This window comes from Corythoichthys intestinalis, chromosome 5 (genome assembly GCF_030265065.1).
Source record: "Corythoichthys intestinalis isolate RoL2023-P3 chromosome 5, ASM3026506v1, whole genome shotgun sequence".
Lineage (NCBI taxonomy): Eukaryota > Metazoa > Chordata > Actinopteri > Syngnathiformes > Syngnathidae > Corythoichthys > Corythoichthys intestinalis.
Genome location: NC_080399.1, coordinates 15,479,647 through 15,502,828, shown reverse-complemented (window position 1 = coordinate 15,502,828; position 23,182 = coordinate 15,479,647). Strand labels below are relative to the sequence as shown.

Genomic DNA, 23,182 nt, shown 5'->3' with positions numbered 1-23,182 from the left:
TTAGTGGGTGAATGAGGAGCAGCATTTAGTGTGTAAGCTACTTCATATGCTGGTAGCAGTACTGCTGACCAATTTATTAAGTCTATGTGCGGGCCAGACGTTATTGATTTTATGACAGAGGCTGGGAGCCGGATGAAATTTGACCAAGGGCCGCATTTGGCCCCCGGGCCGGACTTTGGATATGTCTGTACTACACGAACTAAAAAACAGCATACTTGGAATTGGTGTCTCAACACTGCAGATTCCTGTGCCCAGCGCAAACTGTTGTTTTTTCTATGAGGAGTCAAGTGAAATGTAGGAAAGAGAAACGTCTTGAATAGACCACCAGGTCGAAACTTGTGGGTGTCTCTTTATTCTCTTTCGTACTTTTCCCCCTCGACTCTGTATACAAACCGGCATTGTGTGCGCCGGGCACGAGAATTTCTCCAGTGGAACCACTTCCAGATACGCTTTTTTTTTCGCTCAAAGTTGTCAGCACATCGTGTGTTTGATATCATTGCCAGAAAATCACACATAATAGGACACTTTGCAGCTTCGCTTTTAATGCTGTCCTTATAATAACGATCTGCTGCATCGTATATTACTTTGTGACTTTCCAGTTTCCACCTCCATGATGAAGCGCTCATCATCCATTTTCGCTCGTGTTTAAACCGTGATTAGGCACCTGTGGCCTATACTACGAAGCCGGTTTTCTGGCTTAGCAGGGTAACTTCGAGAGTAACTTTATCACGTGCGACGTAAGTTCGCGGCTATGCGAGACTACGAAAGGCGGATATGTTGGAACCGAGAAGTGTTGCCATGGCAACACACGCCACACGCCAAACCTGGTCGTGTCAGAGTTAGATCTTGCTTAACATCAGGATTCCAATTAACCACGCTCTATTTAAACAGCACTCCTCCGCGGACGTGTCCTCCTGACAATGACAGCGTACTTGGACGACCCATACGACATTGGCGCGCGGATTGTGAGGGGCTCTCTCCGGAGGGCACGGGTATTTCGGGACCGCCAGAATCCGCTGGCGTACCCGGAAGATGTTCTCCATGAAAGATATAGATTTTCAGCTGAAGGAATTCTTTACCTGTGCCAACTGATCTAGGCAGACGTCACTAATGTAACCCGCCGAGTCAGGCCCTCACAACCGCGCAGATTGTGTGTGCCTGTCCGTGCGCTCTTTCGCCAGGGACAATATATGTATTCCATCGGTGATGCTGAATATCTGCGTAAGAACACTGTATGCCGTGCGATTCGGAGTGGGGTATGGAAACGCTTCAAATTGATGCATTTATAATAATCTTAGAAATATGTAGACTATTTAAACATTGAGAAAACTTGCGTTTTTTTCTGCCAACTCGAGGAGATTAAATTAAATGTCAAATCCACTGATAGGACAGACGCACAAATATAAAAGATATAAATGTTTATTGAATATGCATCTTACAGTCTTGTTTAACTGTGAAAAATCATTACAAAAGACGGGCTTTTATTTACGCAACAACGCATGGCATCCCCGCATTTCCTTCTTCTCCTGAGTCCTCACAAATATAACATTTTTTTTTTCTGGGCTCGGGCCTGCAAATCAAGTTTATTGATCGGACTCGGGTCGGGTCGGGCTGGATTTTTTAGGCCCAAACTAAAAAAAAGAACATACGTATTCGTACAGTCAAGGGGACTAAACATATAATCATCCTGTTTCGTGTGGTAATGCGTGACAATTATTTCTTACTGTTAATGTACCAAATCTTATTTTATTGTCCTGACAGCAGGCTTTATTTTTTTTTCATGGACATAAGTAAACTGGCATATTGACGCATTCACAAATCACACGATCTGTAAATTCGCTGTCAACAGACCCATTGCGCTCTACTCGCCGAAGCGGTGTTGGATTTCGCGGTGAGGGTGGATTTTAATTCCTCATAATTCCGCATGATCATCGCGCATTCCTCCTCCGCGAAGTAAGGTGCCCATGCCATCGTCACAAGTAGTGTTTGACTCTGGTCACCGCCCCCTTTTATGTGAACGCGCAGTAACTCTGACTGGATTGACACAGGTTCGACTAATCAACCTCATAATCAGCGTCGTAGCACCGATTGACCACAAACTAGACAACCAGGTTTTGTCAACTCCGGTTACCCGATGGTAAACTGGATTACTTCTGGGGAGGTTGAACTCGGTTCGTAGTATAGGCCACTGGGCTTTTGACGACAGGCCCAGCTCCGCCCATTTTGTCGGATGCGTGTCCGGCAAAAATAGAAAATAGCTTATACCATCCGGCGGGCATGCGGCACGCCGGAGGTGGTTCGCAGTCAATCCGGAGCACTGATGCGGCCGGTATACGTTGAACAATACACTGTAAAAAATTGCTGTAAATTTACGGCCAATTTTGAACACTAAAATACCGTTTTTGTGTTAAACAGTTTATTACTGTAGTTAGCAATGCATTGTGGGTAGTTAGCAATGCATTGTGGGTTACCAACATTAAAACAACAAGACAAATGCTGTAAACGGTATGTTGATGTTTCAATTACATGACTCTACCATATTTTTGGGAAACTGAGTTTTGACTGGAAATTTGGAGCATAGTGGCAATATAGACTGTGTTTTTTGCCAATTTAAATTAAAATAACTAGACACCGCAAATAATTTGCCATCAAATTACCCATAATTTGGATGTTGGCGATTTATCAGAGGATGACTTTAGAATTTGCTCCTCTTCATTGCTTGTTGTTCAACTTATATTGGGATTTATGTGTACCAATTTATAAACGGTAAGTTAATTAAGTCTTACTCATATTACCTAAAATATTTTATATTAAACTAAAGTTCTTAGGATGCTGGATAGCGATATATAATATTGATGTTAATTCCTCTGGAGTGCCAGTAGAGGCAAAAGATGCAGCTGAGAGAATTTTTTGGGGAAATAAATAAAAGTGTCTCAACAGTGGAGTTACAATACGATAAAATTTATTTTTTAATTATTTCTCTATTTATATTATTATTTATTTAATAAATTTATTATTTTTATGTCTTGATTGTTAGTAGTTTTAAATTCTGATGTTGCAAATGTTAGCTAAATGCATTAGCGTTAGCTGTACCGGACGATGTATGGGTGTTTAGCCTCAGACTACAACACAATCACATCGACGCAAACACCAGACTGGATGTTTGGTTGGCCTATATGCTATATTATTATATTATTTGACGTCGCCTCCATTCTATTCTACTCATATGTTATGTTTCTTGTTGTATCCCCACTCTGATCTAAATTGGCCCCTCTCCAAAAATTGTAGCATTCCATCACCCTGAAGGCTGATTTATGCGTCCGCGTAGCGGTGACGGCAGACCTACGCCGTTAACGCAGACCCGATTATGACCCTACGCCATAGCCTGATGTGCACCTCCAAAAAGTCCTGACTACATATCACATCAACGCGCGTGACATGAATGTCGAAGGACTGTGATTAGTCCGCTCAGAACATTTTGGACAGAAGATGGACTCCTTACCCAGTTTCAGCACAACAACAACACGATTTTCAAACATTCGCAAACGACTTCTGTGTCGCCTACGCTTCAACATTTGTATCGACAACATTTGTTGTTTTATATTAATTAGCTGCAGCTTCAAATGCACATGTTCCATCTCCATTGCCATTGCTGTCAATGACCGGTGGAAAATTAAAGGAATTCAACAAGAGTCCCCCAAAACCATACAAAGACAAAGCCATACCAATCTAGTGGTAAGGCGGTGAATTACTGTGGAAACCTCACTGGCTGCGACAAACTTTGTCCCCACGAGACCAATGTTTACATTGGGAGTAAATTAGACAGGTGCTTTTTTGCTTCAATTTTTTTTTTACAAACTTATACTTCTTCATATTGAAGAACAACATGGACAATTATTTTTCAACCATTGTAAAGTCAAACCCTGATAAACATCAACAAAAAAAGCATTGAGCAGACAACCAGGGCGTGAACTGGAAAATCACCGGCATGCAAGCACTATGGAAATGATGCACAGCTGGAAGAGATTGGCCAATCAACCCATGAGCAACCCAGAGCTATAAAAGCAAGGAAAGGATGACGGCACCCTGGTTTGGCTATTGACACTTACAGTCCTGGGCAGCTGGAGATGTTGGCAAAAGATAACCAGAGAGGCAGCCGGTAAGCAGCAGAATTAAAAGATGAAATGTGCCAGCAGCGGCCATTAGCCACATTGCTTGACTCACCGGTGGAAATGTTTGGACAATTGTAGTATATTGTTTAGGGGTAATTTGGGATTTGAGACACTGGTTTAATAGTGACAGTTGCCACGTTTACATGGAGCCAAATATTCCAATTTCAATCGGAATATTTGTTCAAACCGAATAAATGTGTTCCATATAAACACCTCATTCGGAATGAACAGGCCCAAACCGAATGGAATTTCATTCCGATTCACAGGGGTGGAATATTCCTTTTCCCAAACCGATTAGAAGTAAAATTATATCATGTAAACAGGGAAGCGGAATGGTGTCTGGCTGCGTTCTTTCTGCACATGCTCCGTACTGACGTGGTGACGTCACTTGGTGACGTAAGTAACGTCACATCCAACATGGCTTCCAAGCACACGCACAGCGCACCCACACAACTTTTTAAATGAACGGCGTGTCATTCTGAAGTTTTGTGTCCACTCGAAAAGTTAGAAAAGCAGCTGATCTGACCATCGATCTCCATGTTTTGCAGCGTGACGCTTTGTTTTGATTAATCTGCGCATGTCAGACGGCAGTTGTCAAACGTCCTTTCGGAATAAAGGCAGACACATGTAAACGCTGAATCGGAATAGATGAAGTGACATGTAAACAGCTGATGTGAAATTTCCATTCGGAATGATTTGAATCGGTATGAAAAAAAGTCAGCATGTAAACGTGGCTATTGACATTTAATGTTTTCTAGCTTTCACTTTTTGTTAATTGTGTTAATTAAAACAATGTAATTTAATGAATTTGTCCTTTTATGGTATAAAAGGTTAAATATTTTAAAAAGTGAAATTTAAACACTGTAATTTGAAATGAGTTATTGACTGTGTGCAGTTTAAAGAGTTAACTGACTGTTCTAAAATAGTTGTAGTTTAAGTGCAAGAGATTCAATGTTAATGTTGAATTGTTTAGTCAAATGCAACTGTTGATATTTTCTTTTTGTATTGTTTATTGAAGGTTTTCACCTAATGGAGAAAGGTTTCCACATTGCTCAAATAAAAGAAAAAAAGAAAGGCACGGCCTCCCAAAGTCGGTATTAGTTCGTCAACGATTCAGCACACTCCTGCTCGTCGTTTGTCCTTGACCGATCACCACTTCTGACCCAGCCTGTCCTGCTTGACCCAATTATGCCAGATCGCCAGCCTGACCTACACGACCCGACTGCACCATCTCTCTAGTTCCTGTACAGTTTCACTGCCTGCCAACACGATGAAATAAAACCTGTTCTGTTTCTCACCTGACATCAGCATTTTTTTCTGTACTAGACGGAAATATATGCATTCATAGACTCTAAAGTCATTTTCCCAAATAATACTGTTAAAACACAGTATATCGTTAAAAATGCCGCATACTGCAGCTCATCAGTTGCCTGCTCTTTACTGTGAATTCTGGTGATACAGGAATACAGTTTTTCCTGGATTACAGACAATTAAATATTTTTACATTACCAAAATGGTAAAATAACAGTCTGATAATGGCAATCCTGCTGACGGACTTTTACTGTGTTTTCTATAAATACAGGAATCAACAGTTTTTCTAGATTACGGACTATTACTGTGAAACATTTTTACAATACCAAGACTGTAAAATAACAGTCTGGTAATGGCAATCCTGCTGACGGACTTTTACTGTGTTTTCCATAAATATAGGAATCAACAGTTTTCTGGATTACGGACTATTACTGTGAAACATTTTTACATTACCAAGACTGTAGAAGAACAGTTTATAAATGGCAACCCTGCTGCCAGCTCTTTACCGTTATTTTACGCTGAATTTTTTTACAGTGTAGGATATAATGGGAACGGATTGGCTCCGGCGCTATTTTTTACCGGCGTCGGACCGGAAACGCAACGATCACGCATGCGGTGTACTTGGCTCCTGACTCTGCTTCTATTACAAAGGTGCTTGACAACGATCCGACATTTACTTGCGGGGCGGGAATTTCTCCACAGCTGTGCTTCATGTCACACACAGGCACACAGAGCTCGATCAATTCAGTCCACAAGCGTTCAGAATACATTAATTGCAAAACCGAAACGGCGCGGTTCATAAAGGCGTATTGAACCGTACGGGGCGAACCGTAAGGTTCGGCTTTGAACCGCAAACCATTGCACCGCTACTTACCAGGTACTGTATTTCCTGCTCTCATTTAGCCTTTGCTGCTTGTCTTGTGAACGACTGACAGTGCTGTCCTGCTCTTCACTTTTCCGATCTGGTTCGAATTGGAAGGGCAGAACCGACGACATGTTGGGGTAGCTAAGAGTGACACGCTGAAAGTTCGGCAACGGGCCAAGTGATGTCACACACTGCGACGTAACAAGAATGGTGACCTATCACTTAAAATAATTTTACAAACTTTGTTAAAAACATTAAGAGGGGGTTTAATGTCAAATTATTATAACTCATACTAACATTTATCTTTTAAGAATTACTTGTCTTAAATATCAAGGATCACTTTAAAGACAGAAGGAAAAAAAAGTCCTGCGCTAAAGAGAAAAACAATTGCAATGACAAAGATTTTAAGATGTATTTTACAAATGAAATTCCTCAATGAAACATTTTTATCCTTATGAACAGTTTTAAAAAGCTTATTGATGAATTTTCTAAAGTTAAAGCGCAACGCAGAAATTAATAAAATTGCATATTATTTTGAAAATCGAAAGGATCCACCGTATTTTTACACGAGTGACTGCCAGATCCCACCTAGTAGTATTGACGCAGGAGGCTTGCGTCGCGCGACAAACTCTGCCGTTCATTTCGGGTGCGACGTGTTTAACCACTTCTGGGATGCGTCTGAAACGCAGCCGCTCTACAACTGGTGTGCACTCGCTGCTTGACTTTAATGGCCGCGTTTCACTGCGTTGACACAGCGGCAACGCTGACGCGCCGCAGACGCGCCTGGTGATGAGTGATTCATATATTTTTGTCTGTTTGAAAGGAATTCATTTGTAGAGAAGGAATTTATTTACAAAACATTGTCCAACCATCTCCTATATGTGCGTCCGATGTACATACAGTGGGGCAAATAAGTATTTAGTCAACCACCAATTGTGCAAGTTTTCCTACTTGAAAAGATTAGAGAGGCCTGTAATTGTCAACATGGGTAAACCTCAACCATGACGGACAGAATGTGGAGAAAAAAAAACAGAAAATCACATTGTTTGATTTTTAAAGAATTTATTTCCAAATTAGAGTGGACAATAAGTATTTGGTCACCTACAAACAAGCAAGATTTCTGGCTGTCAAAGAGGTGTAACTTCTTCTAACGAGGTCTAACGAGGCTCCACTCGTTACCTGTATTAATGGAACCTGGTTTAATTCATTATTGGTATAATAGACACCTGTCCACAAACTCAGTCAGTCACACTCCAAACTCCACTATGGCCAAGACCATAGAGCTGGCGAAGTACACCAGAGACAAAATTGTAGACCTGCACCAGGCTGGGAAGACTGAATCTGCAATAGGTAAAACGCTTGGTGTAAAGAAATCGACTGTGGGAGCAATTATTAGAAAATGGAAGACATACAAGACCACTGATAATCTCCCTCGATCTGGGGCTCCATGCAAGATCTCACCCCGTGGCGTAAAAATGATAACAAGAACGGTGAGCAAAAATTCCAGAACCATACGGGGGGACCTAGTGAATGACCTACAGAGAGCTGGGACCACAGTAACAAAGGCTACTATCAGTAACACAATGCGCCGCCAGGGACTCAAATCCTGCACTGCCAGACGTGTCCCCCTGCTGAAGAAAGTACACGTCCAGGCCCGTCTACGGTTCGCTAGAGAGCATTTGGATGATCCAGAAGAGGACTGGGAGAATGCGTTATGGTCAGATGAAACCAAAATAGAACTTTTTGGTAGAAACACAGGTTCTCCTGTTTGGAGGAGAAAGAATACTGAATTGCATCCGAAGAACACCATACCCACTGTGAAGCATGGGGGTGGAAACATCATGCTTTGGGGCTGTTTTTCTGCAAAGGGGCCAGGACGACTGATCTGTGTAAAGGAAAGAATGAATGGGGCTATGTATCGAGAGATTTTGAGTGAAAATCTCCTTCCATCAGCAAGGGCATTGAAGATGAGACGTGGCTGGGTCTTTCAGCATGACAATGATCCCAAACACACAGCCAGGGCAACAAAGAAGTGGCTTCGTAAGAAGCATTTCAAGATCCTGGAGTGGCCAAGCCAGTCTCCAAATCTCAACCCCATAGAAAATCTGTGGAGGGAGCTGAAAGTCCATGTTGCCCAACGACAGCCCCAAAATATCACTGCTCCAGAGGAGATCTGCATGGAGGAATGGACCAAAATACCAGCAACAGTGCGTGAAAAGCTTGTGAAGAGTTACAGAAAACGTTTGGCCTCAGTTATTGCCAACAAAGGGTACATAACAAAGTATTGAGATAAGTATTTGGTCAATACCAAAAGTTCATTTTCCACCATGATTTGCAAATAAATTCTTTAAAAATCAAACAATGTGATTTTCTGTTTTTTTTCCACATTCTGTCTCTCATGGTTGAGGTTTACCCATGTTGAAAATTACAGGCCTCTCTAATATTTTCAAGAGGGAGAACTTGCACAATTAGTGGTTGACTAAATACTTATTTGCCGGGGTGCAGGAACATTAAAAAAAAAAAAAAAAAAAAAAACAGTCTTGCATGGCTCCCAGAGTTCATCAACATTCTTGGGTTTCGTCTTCCGTGCTTCCTCTTTCGTCCAACCCCAGACATGCTCAATGATGTTCATGTCTGGTGACTGGGCTGCCCAGTCCTGGAGGATCTTGATCTTCTTTGCATGAGGAACTTCTTTGCATTGATGTTCCTGATGACTTCATCAATAAATTGTGTGAATCCTTGCCGAACTGCATGGATGCAGTCCTTCAAGCCCATGGAAGTCATACAAAATATTAAATTTGGATCTTACAGCACCACTACTCAATTCGCTGATGTTATGTAACATATTTTTGTATTTTGAATTACGTTTTTTGTCCAATTTTCAAAGTACTTTCTGTAGGCGACAAAAGTTTTGTCTTGCCAAAATTTGACCTTTATGTCTTCATTAAATGATAAATCTTTTTTCAGTGAAACAAATATATTTTTGTACATTCAACATCATTTGGGAGGGTCTTAGCTTGCATTTGAGCCATTTCTGAAACCAAATGAATGATTAACAGTCAGATTATTAGCAATTGTTTCTACAAAATGGATAAGCGACAAGACTTTTGTCAGGGACTGTATGTGATGAGATTTTTATTGCCGTTTAACATTCAAAGTAAATCTCTGATCAAAAGCTTCCCATTAGCAGAGGATGGTTTCAAGCCATCGACCTCTTGGTTATGTGCTTTGCAGGCTTCCACTGAGTCTTTCTGCTCATTTGGGTTTTACGCCTACTTGCTGTTATTCCATTGCGTTTGACAACAGAATAACAGCGCGTTTTGTCTGGGCTAGTTCATTTTCTTTTAATCGGATATTTTAAAAACATTAAACATGAAAAAAAAATGTGTTTATTCATATAACAAACATGCAGTTATTCCAAACGAACACATTTTTAAAATAACATACTGCAAAAGCAAGGTGCAGAACAGAATGCAAATTCAAAAATGGGTACCACGTTAACAAACGTTTTTTTTTTTTTTGCCCAGCGCATCCGTGCGTACAGTGTTTGAATCTTTTTCAACGCATATCTAATTCCAGTGATTATACCTCGGCCCATAATCATAGTATGGTGACTGAGACAGAATGACTGAAAATGCGATGATGACACTAAGGACAAACAGGCCAAAAATGACAGAGACTGCAATGTTGAGGCACAAGGCGATTGTGGCATGCTTTTTCGCTCCCTCGAGGTCTCCCATCACCTTACGATCTCTGGCCTGAAAATAAAAAAAATATACAATTCATGATCAAATGTTAACGTGCCATTGACAACGATCGACATCCAATCCATTTTTGACTGGTCAAAGTCAAGTCAAAATGGACTGGATGTCTATCGGCTTCCGTGGAAGACAGAGTTCATAAATAAATAAATAATGTGACCTAAAAGAATCATGAACTTTTCAACAATCCTATATGACCAAGAGTAATGGAAATAAAATAGTTTTTTCATACTAATTGAAACCTTAAAACATGCTATGTAAGAAACAATCAGAATTTTCATTTTAAAAAAAATAAAAAATTCTTAAATGTCGTCATCCTGCATGAATGCATTCTTGACATCTGCTGTCTGAAATTTTGCATATTGGCAGACATTAGCAAGTGACAGCACTGCGAGACAGTGACCTTGACTAAGCAATGTGCCATTTTATTAACCATCGTGAATTCGGGATGAAATTCACAGTATCCCAGCTCAGATTTCAACAATGCATCCGAACAAGAGGACGCCATTTAAAGAATGTCATTTTCAAAAAAGTAAAATAAAATTAGACCGTTGTTTCTTAAATGGCATGTTTTAAGGTTTCAATTACTATAAATAAAAATGTTTCTTCCATCACTCTTTGTTTTTTAAAATGTTAAAAAGTTCCCGTTTTTTGGGGTCACCCAACAGAAAAAAGTGCTAAATCTCACCTTGATGGAGTAGATGACCGCCAGCAATCCCAAGCAGAGAGGGTTGCCCATGTGGACAAAAGAGCAGAGGGAGTATATAATGTGGTCACGCACCCTCTCCCTGGTCACGTTGACAGTAGTGTGCTGAACCACCGTGGCCGGTTGGTCGGGATAATAGTTGGCGGGCAGCATTGGAACGGCAACAGACTGGTTGTTTGCTGGGTACATGGCTGCATGCATGAGTCTCGAACAAAATGCGGGAAGCTACTTGATTTCCATATATACCATTGCTTTTTTTTTTTTTTTAAAGAGGAAGTGAGGTAGTTTATGTTTTTGCACAAAGGAGGAGACAAAAGTTGGCGAACAAAGCATGTTATGACACTTTTATAGATGGGGTGGAATGTTATTAACACCAAAGAGGAATGCATTTGTATGGTTTTTTGTTAAAATCATATTAAGTTCAAGTGTAGTCTTGCTGCGTTAACAGAAAATTTTAAGTCGCCTCAACGGACTTTCTAAGACAAGACCAAGGGATCTGCAGATACTCAAACTAAAACGATCGGATCGGGAGCAAAAAAAAAAAAAACATGATCGGAACAACCCTAGTTGCCACCTTTCAGAAATAGAAATAAGGGACGCCCCCCTCGCACCCAAAGCCTTACGGGCGAAAAAAAAAAGGAGGCATCACCAAAACTCCTAAAATGCATAGAAATTCCGCTATTTTTAGACGAGAAAACTGCATTGTGCACGATGTGGGGATGGCAGTTTCCTTGCAGCAGACTGTTTTGTTTTTTTCTGCAGGTTAGTGAAAACGAAGTTGTGAATATCGAAATTAACATTTGTGTTGTCTGCACTGAATCCGGTCACGTGACCCATTGACAAGCCAAATTTCTTAAGGCAACGCTCCAGGAGACCTACAATTCCAGCAGCTGACTCGTCTGCATTCTCTATGAAGTCCAGCATTTGTTGGTGACCCCACACTCTGGACTGAAGTACTGGAAAGCAAGGGGAAACAATCGTCCTGCTCAATTTATTAGAGGCATCGGTCTGTATGGAGAATGGGATGGGTGACGTTAAAATCTTGAGCACATCACCCACTGCCTTTGGACCCAGGACTTGTTTCAACAGTGCCTCTTGCTTTGTTCTCCCCAAAGTCATTTTCTTCACCATTTTGGAATCACATAAAAATCTTCTGGTTGAGCATGTGTCCACAGTCAGCACTATTGAAGCTCTGGTCACGTTTTACTGTGTGCTATACCTGTGTCACCTCAGCTGCAATAATTTAGAGCAGATATGTCCAAATGCGGCCCGTGGTCAAATTTCATCTGGCCCCCAGCCCCTGTCATAAAATCAATAACGTCTGGCCCACACACAGACTTAATAAATTGGTCAGCAGTACTGCAACCAGCATGTGAAGTAGCTTACACACGAAATGCTGCTCCTCATTACCCACTAAAAGGCAGCAGCCCTTTAACCTTTTATTGCCAAATGTATCACAGTTGATACATCTAAAATTTCATGATTTTGAGACTAATTTAGAATTTTGACATTTCTTTTCGAAAAAAAAAAATGATGGATGCAAGTCAACACATGCATCTGCAGGTTCCATGAGAAAAAAACCATGATTTAGCATAGGTTTTAGATATTACAGTGCTTATTACACATTCATTTTGACTTTTCTTTTTACAAATTTGAAAAATAGGTTTCATTAGGACCTTATTTTCCAAATTTTGGGATTCTTTGATAATTGCTTCATGTTGCAGGTATTTAAGGGCTAAGCAACATTACTCCGTGTGACCCATTACTTTCATTTTCTAAAATGGCGACAATCAACAAAGAGTTGACTGACGGCCGACGCTTCAAGGATAGGTGGAAATTGGACTATTTCTTCACTAAAATACGCAACAACTGTGTCTTGCCTCATTTGCAAAGAGACAGTCGCTGTTTTTAAAGATTTCAATGTGAGGCGATATTACCTAACAAGACACGCTGACATGTACGACAAGATTACAGGGAAGATACGTAGCGAGAAATTGAAGCAACTTCAAGCTAGTTTAATTTCACAGGAGTAGTATTTCGCAAGAGGCCGAGAGTCGAAAGAGAACGCCACATAGGCTAGTTGCGAGATTGTTGAAATTATTCATTAAAAAAAAATAAAGTAAATGTGACACACTGAATGACTTGCTAAATTTTGCTTAAATATATTGTTCTACGTAAAAAGGACGTGAGCCAAGGTCGGCCCCCCCACATTTTTACCACGCCAAATCTGGCCCCCTTTGCAAAAAGTTTGGACACCCCTGATTTAGAGGGTAGGAGTGGGATGATGTCAAATTATTGCTTTAATTTTGGTATCACTATTAATCAATCAATAGATAGTATATATCCGCAGTAGGACTATTTATTTAGTGTTCATTTGCTATTAATCTATTAGGAATAATTCCAAATGAGGAGCATTAGTTAGCATAACAAAATAAGATGTTCTTTATGGGTACATAAATTCATTCCATATTGATTGATAAGAAACGCATGTTTAAAAAAAAATAATAATAATAATCAACATTCCTGAAATTAATCAACCATAGTCGCAAATGAAATAGCCTAGCTTTGCTCCTATCAATGCAAGATGTATTAAGGTAAATATAAATATAGCCTATATGTTCTCCGTATACAAGAGCATAATAACATACCAAATCAAGCTCAGGGGATGTTTCTGGTACAAAGAATTGTGACAAAGGCTCTTCTGGGATCTTATATTCCGTTTGTGGAGGTCCCCTGCAGCATGTTGTTTTACACCTCCACGAGACACTGCAAAAACTTTCCTGCCTGCCTTGCAGTTCGCTTTATAATCATCATCTATCGAGCCACGGGTTACCCTCTTCCCACTCCAGTCTATTTTTTGGAGACGTTTCCTCTTTTGAGGATGAGGTGGGTGTCCTGAGCGTCGGGTGTTGAAGACATCTTTGTTTTGAAAACGCGAGGGGCGGTGCACTGAGCAGAACGAGCGAGGTAACTAGGCAACAAACCCGGAAGTGGAGCGCAGTGCAGGGCAGACAGCAGCGGGCAGGCAGATAACAATCTTGCTGTCTTTAATATCTCCTGCCCTTATTGTTCAGGTTTATACGTATTATTGTTGGCTCAGTGTTCACTCATGAGCGCAGGCGTGTGTTTGTGTGTGCCAGACGTGCATGGGCTGGGTGCACCGCCACCTGCCCCTCCCCGTCGCCCCATGGGACAATTGTGAGATACGGAATAAACTGCGTTCCGTATTGGTTCAATAGGGAACGCAACTTTTAATTCCCAATTACGGAACGATTCCGTATTTCAAGGGACAGGGGCCAAGCCTATTCATTCCGCAGGTCTTAATGCACAATTCCGATTTTTTTGTCATATCTGCTTTTTTGGAGTACCCATTTAAACTGCCTTTGTCCACTGAGGCCGTTCAAGTATCACGTATGCGTACTAATTCGAAGTTCGAGATGCGTTGAACAAACTGACCCGCATGTGCAGGAGCATCAAAACAAATGACTACACACGCTGGCTCAACGTCGTTCTAGGATGATGATATTTTGATTTCCAAAAGGACAACACAAATAACAGACATAAATAATCCCCATTTAGTCTTATATTCAAAGTTTATATGGATTGATTAGATTTTTGATTATATGGATTGATAGCATGCACTGTGCGTGCATCGCGCACAGACATTCAGTCAGTTTCCCCAGACTCTCGGCTCTGTACAGTTGTGGTCAAAAGTTTACATACACTTGTGAAGAACATAATGTCATGGCTCTCTTGAGTTTCCAGTTATTTCTACAACTCTGATTTTTCTCTGATAGAGTGATTGGAACAGAGACTTCTTTGTCACAAAAAACATTCATGAAGTTTGGTTCTTTTATGACTTGATTATGGGTGAACAGAAAAAAGTGATTAAATCTGCTGGGTCAAAAATATACATACAGCAGCGCTAATATTTGGTAACATGTCCCTTGGCCATTTTCACTTCAATTAGGCGCTTTTGGTAGATTTCCACAAGCTTCTGGCAAGCTTCTGGTTGAATCTTTGACCACTCCTCTTGACAGAATTGGTGCAGTTCAGTTAAATTTGATGGCTTTCTGACATGGACTTGTTTCTTCAGCATTGTCCACAAGTTCTCAATGGAGTTTAAGTCAGGACTTTGGGAAGGCCATTCGAAAACCTTAATTCTAGCCTGATTTAGCCATTCCATTACCACTTTTGATGTGTGTTTGGGGTCATTGTCCTGTTGGAACACCCAACTGCACCCAAGACCCAATCTTCGGGCTGATGACGTTAGGTTATCTTGAAGAATTTGAAGGTAATCCTCCTTCTTCATTATCCCATTTACTCTCTGTAAAGCACCAGTTCCATTGGCACCAAAACAGCCCCACAGCATAATACTACCAGCACCGTGCTTGACGGTAGGCATGGTGTACTTGGGGTTAAAGGCCTCACCTTTTCTCCTCCAAACATATTTCTGGGCATTTTGGCCAAACAGCTCGATTTTTGTTTCGTCTGACCACAGAACTTTCCTCCAGAAGGTCTTATCTTTGTCCATGTGATCAGCAGCAAACTTCAGTCGAGCCTTAAGGTGCCAATTTTGGAGCAAGGGCTTCCATCTTGCACAGCAGCCTCTCAGTCCATGGAGATGCAAAACACACTTGACTGTGGACACTGACAACTGTGTTCCAGCAGCTTCTAATTCTTGGCAGATCTGCTTTTTGGTGATTCTCGGTTGAATCTTCACCCTCCTGACCAATTTTCTCTCAGCAGCAGGTGATAGCTTGCATTTTCTTCCTGCTCGTGGTTGTGACAAAACAGTGCCATGCACTTTATACTTACAATTGTTTGCACTGTTGCTCTTGGGACCTGCAGCTGCTTTGAAATGGCTCCAAGTGACTTTCCTGACTTGTTCAAGTCAATGATTCGCTTTTTCAGATCCATGCTGAGCTCCTTTGACTTTCCCATTGCAGCATTTGTGGGCGTTTGCATCCAATGAGCCCTATTTAAATGGCCTCAAAGAAGTCACCAGCGGTAGTCACTCATAATCACTCACAAGAAGTTAAGAGGCCATGCTATGAAGCTCATTTCACTGACACAACTTTCTAAGTCACCAAAATTACTAATTCGTGTTGCTGTATGTATATTTTTGACCCAGCAGATTTGATCACTTTTTCTGTTAACCCATAATAAAGTCATAAAAGAACCAAACTGTTAAGGCCCCTGCTCCCTGAGCGCTGCTGCTCCTCCTCCTCCTCCGTGTGTGTGTGTGTGTGTGTGTGTGTGTGTGTGTGTGTGTGTGTGTGTGTGTGTGTGTGTGTGTGTGTGTGTGTGTGTGTGTGGGTGCATGTGTCTTGATTGCAGGATTGGACAGATGGGTGAGCCTGGGACCAGGTGCAGTCAGTCATCGTTAACAGCCTACTTAAGCCAGTCCCTGGCCTCACCTCATTGCCAGATCAACAACTCCACTCCAAGAGTTTGTGACACTAGCCCTTGAAAATTCTAGAACTCTGTATTGCTTTGCTTTAGCTAATATTACCTTTGTTCACAGATTCTGCACTGCTCGCCTGCCTTCACAGCTCGCCTGCCTTCACAGCTCACCTGCCTTCACAGCTCACCTGATTACACACTAATCGCCCGCCTGACTATCTGGACAAAGACTGCCTTCACATACAGCAATAAACAATTGTAACCACTGCCACCTTGCCTTGCTTCTCTGCGCTTGGGTCCCCCGCTCACTCAGAAACCTAACAGCTTGATCTGGCCTGAACATGGACCCAGCAGAGACCGATCCACTTCGCCGCCGAGCATCCGCTCAGGAGAGCATTTTGAAGCAACATGGTGAGGCAATCACAGCCCTTATGAGTCAATTATGTGAATTCGCCGAAACCCTGACTCTCCTCCAGGCTGGGCTCTCCTCCCTTCAGGCCTTTAAGCATGCTCCACCTGCTCCGGAGTCGCCCTGCGCAGCCCCTTTTGCTTTCAGAGAGCCGTTCGTCCCGGCACCTGCCCCTTATTATGGAGACTTGGGGACATGTCGAACCTTTTTGGTTCAATGTGGACTCGTTTTCACCCAGCAGCCCCACACGTACGCTTCCGAAGATGCTAAAATAGCATACCTCATTGGCTGCCTTCGTGGCGCCGCGCTAGAATGGGCTACAGCGACATGGGAGGGGCGCTCTCCTACCTGCTCCTCCTATCACGCCTTTACGGAAGAAATGAAGAAGGTGTTCGATCACCCAGTACGTGGCAGGGAGGCAGCAAAGCGCCTCATGTTGCTCCAGCAAGGCAATGACAGCGTAGCAGAGTTTGCAATCCGCTTTAGGACGCTTGCCGCCGAGAGTTGCTTCAACAATGTGGCACTCCAAGAGATCTTCCGGTGTGCGCTTAACGACTCAATCAAGGATGAGTTGGCCGCCCGTGATGAACCTGCTGACCTCGACCAGCTCGTTGACCTTTCCATTCGCCTAGATTCTCGTCTCCGTGAGCGCCACAGGGAACGTTTGAGACATCTGGGACCACTAGTTTCATCGTACCCCCAGCCACATGCCCCACCCCCCACTTCGTTCCATGGAGGGCACGACTCCCCATCTGCTCCATGCCCTAGCGCAGGACCCGAGCCGATGCAGCTGGGACGTGCCCGGCTCTCCACTGAGGAGAAGGAGCGCCGGCGGTGTGCCAAATTGTGCCTTTACTGTGGGGGTGGAAACCATTTTGTTGCCAACTGCCCTGTGCGGGCAGGGAGGAGGGCCACTCCACTCTCCAACAAGGACAGCCCGGTGAGTCACGATCAAACTATAACGACCGCTCGTTTAAGGCTTTCTGCCATGCTTTGTTGGGGAGATCAGTCTTTTCCATTAAACGCCCTGGTTGACTATGGTGCAGATGATAACCTAATTGACCGTGCCCTGGTCGACCAGATGGGGATAACTCTGCTGCCCTTAGAAACCCCAATCAAGGCTCGAGCCCTCAATGGCGACCTGCTATATTGTGTGACTCAGGAAACTGCTCCATTATCCCTAGTGCTCTCAGGAAACCACAGAGAAGTAACAAAGTTTTATGTTTTTGAGAATCTCCAAGTTCCCCTAGTTCTCGGCCTGCCTTGGTTGAAGACCCACAATCCCAATATCGACTGGAGGGGGGGCAGCATATCTGCTTGGAGTGACTTTTGCCTCAGTAAATGCCTGGGATCTGCTGCTGGGGTCGCTGCTGCACAACCAGCTCCAGAGCAGGTAGACCTGTCCCTCGTTCCAGCATGTTATCACGATCTTGCTCCCGTTTTCAGCGAAAGCCGTGCCAAGACGCTACCACCTCATAGGCCCTATGACTGCGCCATCAACTTGAAGCTTGGGGCGCCTCTTCCTAGTGGACGGCTATTCAACATCTAGCGCCAGGAACGCCAAGCGATGGAGGAATACATCTCAGAATCGTTGGCTGCTGGTGTAATCCGTCCCTCTTCTTCGCCGGTGGGGGCCGGCTTTTTCTTTGTAGGCAAAAAGGACAAGACCCTGCGACCTTGTGTTGATTATAGAGGCCTTAACAGCATAACAGTAAAAAATAGGTACCCGCTTCCTCTTATTGACTCTGCTTTTGCTCCCCTTCATGGGGCCACAGTCTTTACGAAGCTCGACCTGCGCCAAGCCTACCATCTGGTCCGCATCCGTGAGGGGGACGAATGGAAGACGGCCTTCAACACTCATCGTGGCCACTACGAGTATTTGGTAATGCCCTTTGGTTTGACTAATGTGCCTGCCGTCTTCCAGTGCCTTGTCAACGATGTCCTGCGGGACATGATTGGTGCATTTGTGTTCGTATACCTGGACGACATTCTTATTTTTTCAGATTCCCTCACAGCGCACGTAGGTCACGTTCGGCAGGTGCTCCAAAGGCTACTTGAAAACCAGCTCTACGTCAAACCAGAGAAGTGCGAATTCCATGTCGCTCATACCACGTTCCTTGGCTTTGTCGTCGCTAAGGGAGAGTTGAAAATGGACCCCGCCAAAGTGACAGGTGTCACTGATTGGCCCAGGCCAACCTCACGGAAGGCCCTGCAGCGCTTCCTAGGATTTGCGAACTTTTATCGGCGATTCATCAGGGACTACAGCCGGGTTGCTGCCCCCCTCACAGGCCTCACCTCTCCGTTGGTACCATTCAAGTGGACTGCCACAGCGGAAGCAGCATTCTGTGATCTCAAGAGGCGGTTCAGTTCCACACCCATCCTTTGTCACCCTGACCTAACACGCCAGTTCATCGTCGAGGTGGACGCTTCGGATCTAGGAGTGGGAGCCGTGCTTTCCCAGCGCTCGGAGGATGGCAAGGTACACCCATGTGCATTCTTTTCCCGCAGGCTCTCAGCGGCAGAGCGCAATTACAGCATTGGCGATAAGGAGCTCTTGGCTGTGAAGCTTGCCTTGGAGGAATGGCGCCACTTCCTGGAAGGAGCCGAGCACCCATTTGTCGTCTGGACAGACCATCGAAACCTGGAGTACATTCGATTGGCCAAGAGGCTGAACTCCAGGCAGGCAAGGTGGGCTCTCTTCTTCGACCGCTTCTCCTTCACTCTGTCTTACCGTCCAGGGTCTCAGAACATCAAGCCCGACGCGCTGTCCCGCCAGTTTGCGCCCGACAATGAAAGACCAGACCCCAAACCCATTCTATCCCCTTCCTGTTTTGTGGCATGTCTCAATTGGGAGATCGAGTCGGTGGTCAAGCGTGCCCAAGCACGACAAGCAGACCCAGGAGGAGGCCCCAGGAACCGTTTGTTCGTGCCTGACTCTGTCCGGGCCCAGGTGCTGGAGTGGGGGCACTCCACACCCCTGGCATGCCACCCTGGTGTGCATAGAACGCTGACCTTTATCAGACGACGATTCTGGTGGCCCTCCATGGAAGGGGACACAAAGGCCTTTGTGGCTGCTTGTACTGTCTGCGCCCGTAATAAGACCTCCACCAAGCCCAGTTCTGGTCTTCTTCAGCCACTTCCAGTTCCTGGCCGCCCATGGTCGCACATTGCCCTGGACTTCGTCACTGGTCTCCCCCCTTCCAAGGGTAATACAGTCATACTCACAATCATAGACCGTTTCTCAAAGACTGCTCGTTTCTTTGCGCTACCCAAGCTTCCATCTGCTAAAGAGACAGCAGATCTGCTCGTCGACAATGTCTTTCGTCTACATGGAATCCCTGCTGACATTGTGTCTGACCGGGGTCCCCAGTTCATCTCCCAAGTCTGGAAGGCTTTTTGTGCGGCCCTGGGCGTCAAGACCAGTCTGTCTTCCGGATACCATCCACAAACTAACGGGCAAGCAGAGCGCACGAACCAACAGCTGGAGTCGGCCCTGCGCTGTATGACCAGCTCGCATCCCTCTTCTTGGCGCTCCCATCTTGCCTGGGTGGAGTACGCGCACAACACGCTGCCAAGCGCTTCCTCAGGGTTGTCTCCCTTTGAATGCTCGTTGGGTTACCAACCCCCGCTGTTTCCGTCACAGGAGACGGAATGCGCTGTTCCGTCAGTGCAAGCCCACATGCGCAAGTGTGCCAAGGTCTGGAAGACGGCTCGCACTGCCCTGCTCCGCGCAGCCTCAAGCTCCAAAGCACAGGCCGATCGCCGCCGCACCCCTGCGCCCGTTTACAACGTCGGCCAGCGGGTCTGGCTCAGCGCCCGTAACCTCCCCCTCAAGGTGGAGTCCAAAAAACTGTCGCCACGGTTCGTGGGCCCATATGAGATCGTTGCAATCATTAACCCTAGTGCTGTTCGCCTCAAGCTTCCTGCCTCACTCAGAGTCCACCCAACATTCCATGTGTCCCAAGTAAAGCCTGTCTCATCCAGTCCACTGTCTCCTCCGGTGCCAGCCCCTCCTCCGCCTCAGCTCATCGATGGGCACCCCGCCTTCTCCGTCCGGAGGCTGCTGGACGTCCGCCGGCGGGGTCGGGGCCTCCAGTACTTAGTGGACTGGGAGGGTTATGGGCCTGAGGAGCGCAGCTGGGTCCCCGCTCGCCATGTGCTGTGTCGGTCCCTAATCCGTGACTTTCACCGTCGGCACCCTGGGCGTCTGGCTCGTGCGCCATGTGGCGCCCGTAGGAGGGGGGGTACTGTTAAGGCCCCTGCTCCCTGAGCGCTGCTGCTCCTCCTCCTCCTTGTGTGTGTGTGTGTGTGTGTGTGTGTGTGGGTGCATGTGTCTTGATTGCAGGATTGGACAGATGGGTGAGCCTGGGACCAGGTGCAGTCAGTCATCGTTAACAGCCTACTTAAGCCAGTCCCTGGCCTCACCTCATTGCCAGATCAACAACTCCACTCCAAGAGTTTGTGACACTAGCCCTTGAAAATTCTAGAACTCTGTATTGCTTTGCTTTAGCTCATATTACCTTTGTTCACAGATTCTGCACTGCTCGCCTGCCTTCACAGCTCACCTGCCTTCACAGCTCACCTGATTACACACTAATCGCCCGCCTGACTATCTGGACAAAGACTGCCTTCACATACAGCAATAAACAATTGTAACCACTGCCACCTTGCCTTGCTTCTCTGCGCTTGGGTCCCCCGCTCACTCAGAAACCTAACACAAACTTCATGAATGTTTTTTGTGACAAAGAAGTATTTGTTCCAATCACTCTTACGAGAGAAAAATCTGATTTGTAGAAATAACTGGAAACGCAAGAGAGCCATGACATTATGTTCTTCACAAGTGTACGTAAACTTTTGACCACAACTGTAATTAATCTTGTAATATTGCTCATTTGGAGCACAGAAAGACCGAGTGTTGCCAGGCTTATCCCCACCTCGTTTTAAATTTTTTCTAACTGTAGTCAAGCCCGCCTCTTCCCTTAAAGCAAAATTCTAGCTAGGAGCTAACGCTAATGCATAGCTCCATCGCTAACGTAGCGCCCTGTCTTTCTCGCTCTTTGCTGACGTACTTGTGGCATTAAACTGCCCGTGCGACGAAAAAGCCTGTTTATTTCATAATACACACGGTATTTTATGCTCCTGAATGAAATGGACCACTTGAATGTGTGAAGAAGCGATCGATATATTTATTCAATTATTTTAATCCCGTGCTACGAAAATGACAGACTTCCGGCTTCAGTCTTGCATTGAGGAAGAGGGCGCTGTGACGTGTACGGAGGGAGGAGTCCTCTTCACTATACAGCTGTACTGTTGTATGATTTTGCGGATTAATACGTTTATTTTTCGCATCACGCCAGGCAAACGGCTGCAGAAAAATCTTGCTGTACGAGGGAGAGGCGTGTGCGCCTTTTTGGGGTTTCAAAAGCATTCACCGGTGGATACTGGCCAAAAGTATGTTTCCCCGAGGTCACATGCATCACCTCCGGCATGGGTCTGCAACCCCCTGTCCCACTATTTGAGAAGTACTGATATGCATCTGCTATGGGGAGAACAAGTATTTGATACACTGCCAATGGGTTTTCCCATTGGTAGTGTATCAAATACTTGTTCTCCCCACTGTATATCAAGTCAGCCAACTGCCTTCTAGTCGGAGTACTGCAAATGTCATATACGCACTGTTATATTACCACTACGACCTCTTGTTCACTTTTATCTCAATCTGTGTACCCTGTAACCTGTGTTTTGAAATGTATTAGCTTTATTGTACTTTTGTTTTATGTAGTGTTATGGCGACGTTGTACAATGACAAAGGCTTACTATACTAAAGCATCTCATTTTTGCCACGGTTCATGGCCCCTTTATTAACTGGTATTCGTGCGTCATGGTAGGCTGAGTCATTTTCGAACGTTGCTTGACTTGTGGCCTTAAAAGTGGTTTGATTTTTTTCCCCACTGGTGGAGGAGGGTAGCGGCAAGTTAACAAAAATATTCCACTTTCAGAAACAGTGAAAGTTAAAAAAATAAATAAAATTTTTAAAAATCCACTGTCAGAAATGAAACTGGCTTCTTGCTTTTTGGGAAAAACATGAATGCAATTCAAATAATTTTCCACACTACATGGAGGCTTACTGAGACCAAAATCATCTAAGAACACTCCTGGATACCTAAAGTACAACTGTGTAAAATTTCATCAAAATCCGCCCTGCCGTTTCGGCTTCCGTAAAACACGAACACACAGACAAACTCACCTTTATAGAAATTTGATTAAGAGATCCAGCCAAAATGAATCCCTTATTAATACTTTGGAAAATTTTACAAATTTTTGAAATCTAGCATCTTGTGGAGGACTCAAAGCCACAACGTATCATCACAACACATTTAAATTTGTACATGCAACCCTAAAATTTGAAACCCAACTGCGACATTGCAATTGCAAGAGAGGCGCCTTTTGCCCATAAGATGGCGCTGTCGCCTCCACAACCATGTCGCATTTTCTATGTGAATTTTTGGAGTTTAGAATTAATTTTCCACACTAAATGAAGGCCTACAGAGA

At 44.2% G+C, this 23,182-nt stretch overlaps 1 protein-coding gene across 1 annotated transcript; it reads right to left on the bottom strand.

Moving 5' to 3' along the window:
* Window positions 1-9,917: 9,917 nt before the first annotated feature.
* On the bottom strand, window positions 9,918-11,004 carry LOC130916001 (dispanin subfamily A member 2b-like). Its single transcript, XM_057836324.1, has 2 exons — window positions 10,798-11,004; window positions 9,918-10,106 (listed from the first exon to the last, which is right to left on the bottom strand). Exons 1-2 carry the CDS (start codon window positions 11,002-11,004, stop codon window positions 9,918-9,920), a joined length of 396 nt encoding a protein of 131 aa, XP_057692307.1.
* Window positions 11,005-23,182: the final 12,178 nt, after the last annotated feature.

Bases quoted from the DNA above. Each gene is read 5' to 3' on its own strand.
- LOC130916001 (XM_057836324.1), bottom strand. From the start codon at position 11,004: ATGTACCCAGCAAACAACCAGTCTGTTGCCGTTCCAATGCTGCCCGCC. The intron at 10,107-10,797 runs GTGAGATTTAGC...TTTTATTTTCAG, and splicing joins CGGTCATCTACTCCATCAAG to GCCAGAGATCGTAAGGTGAT.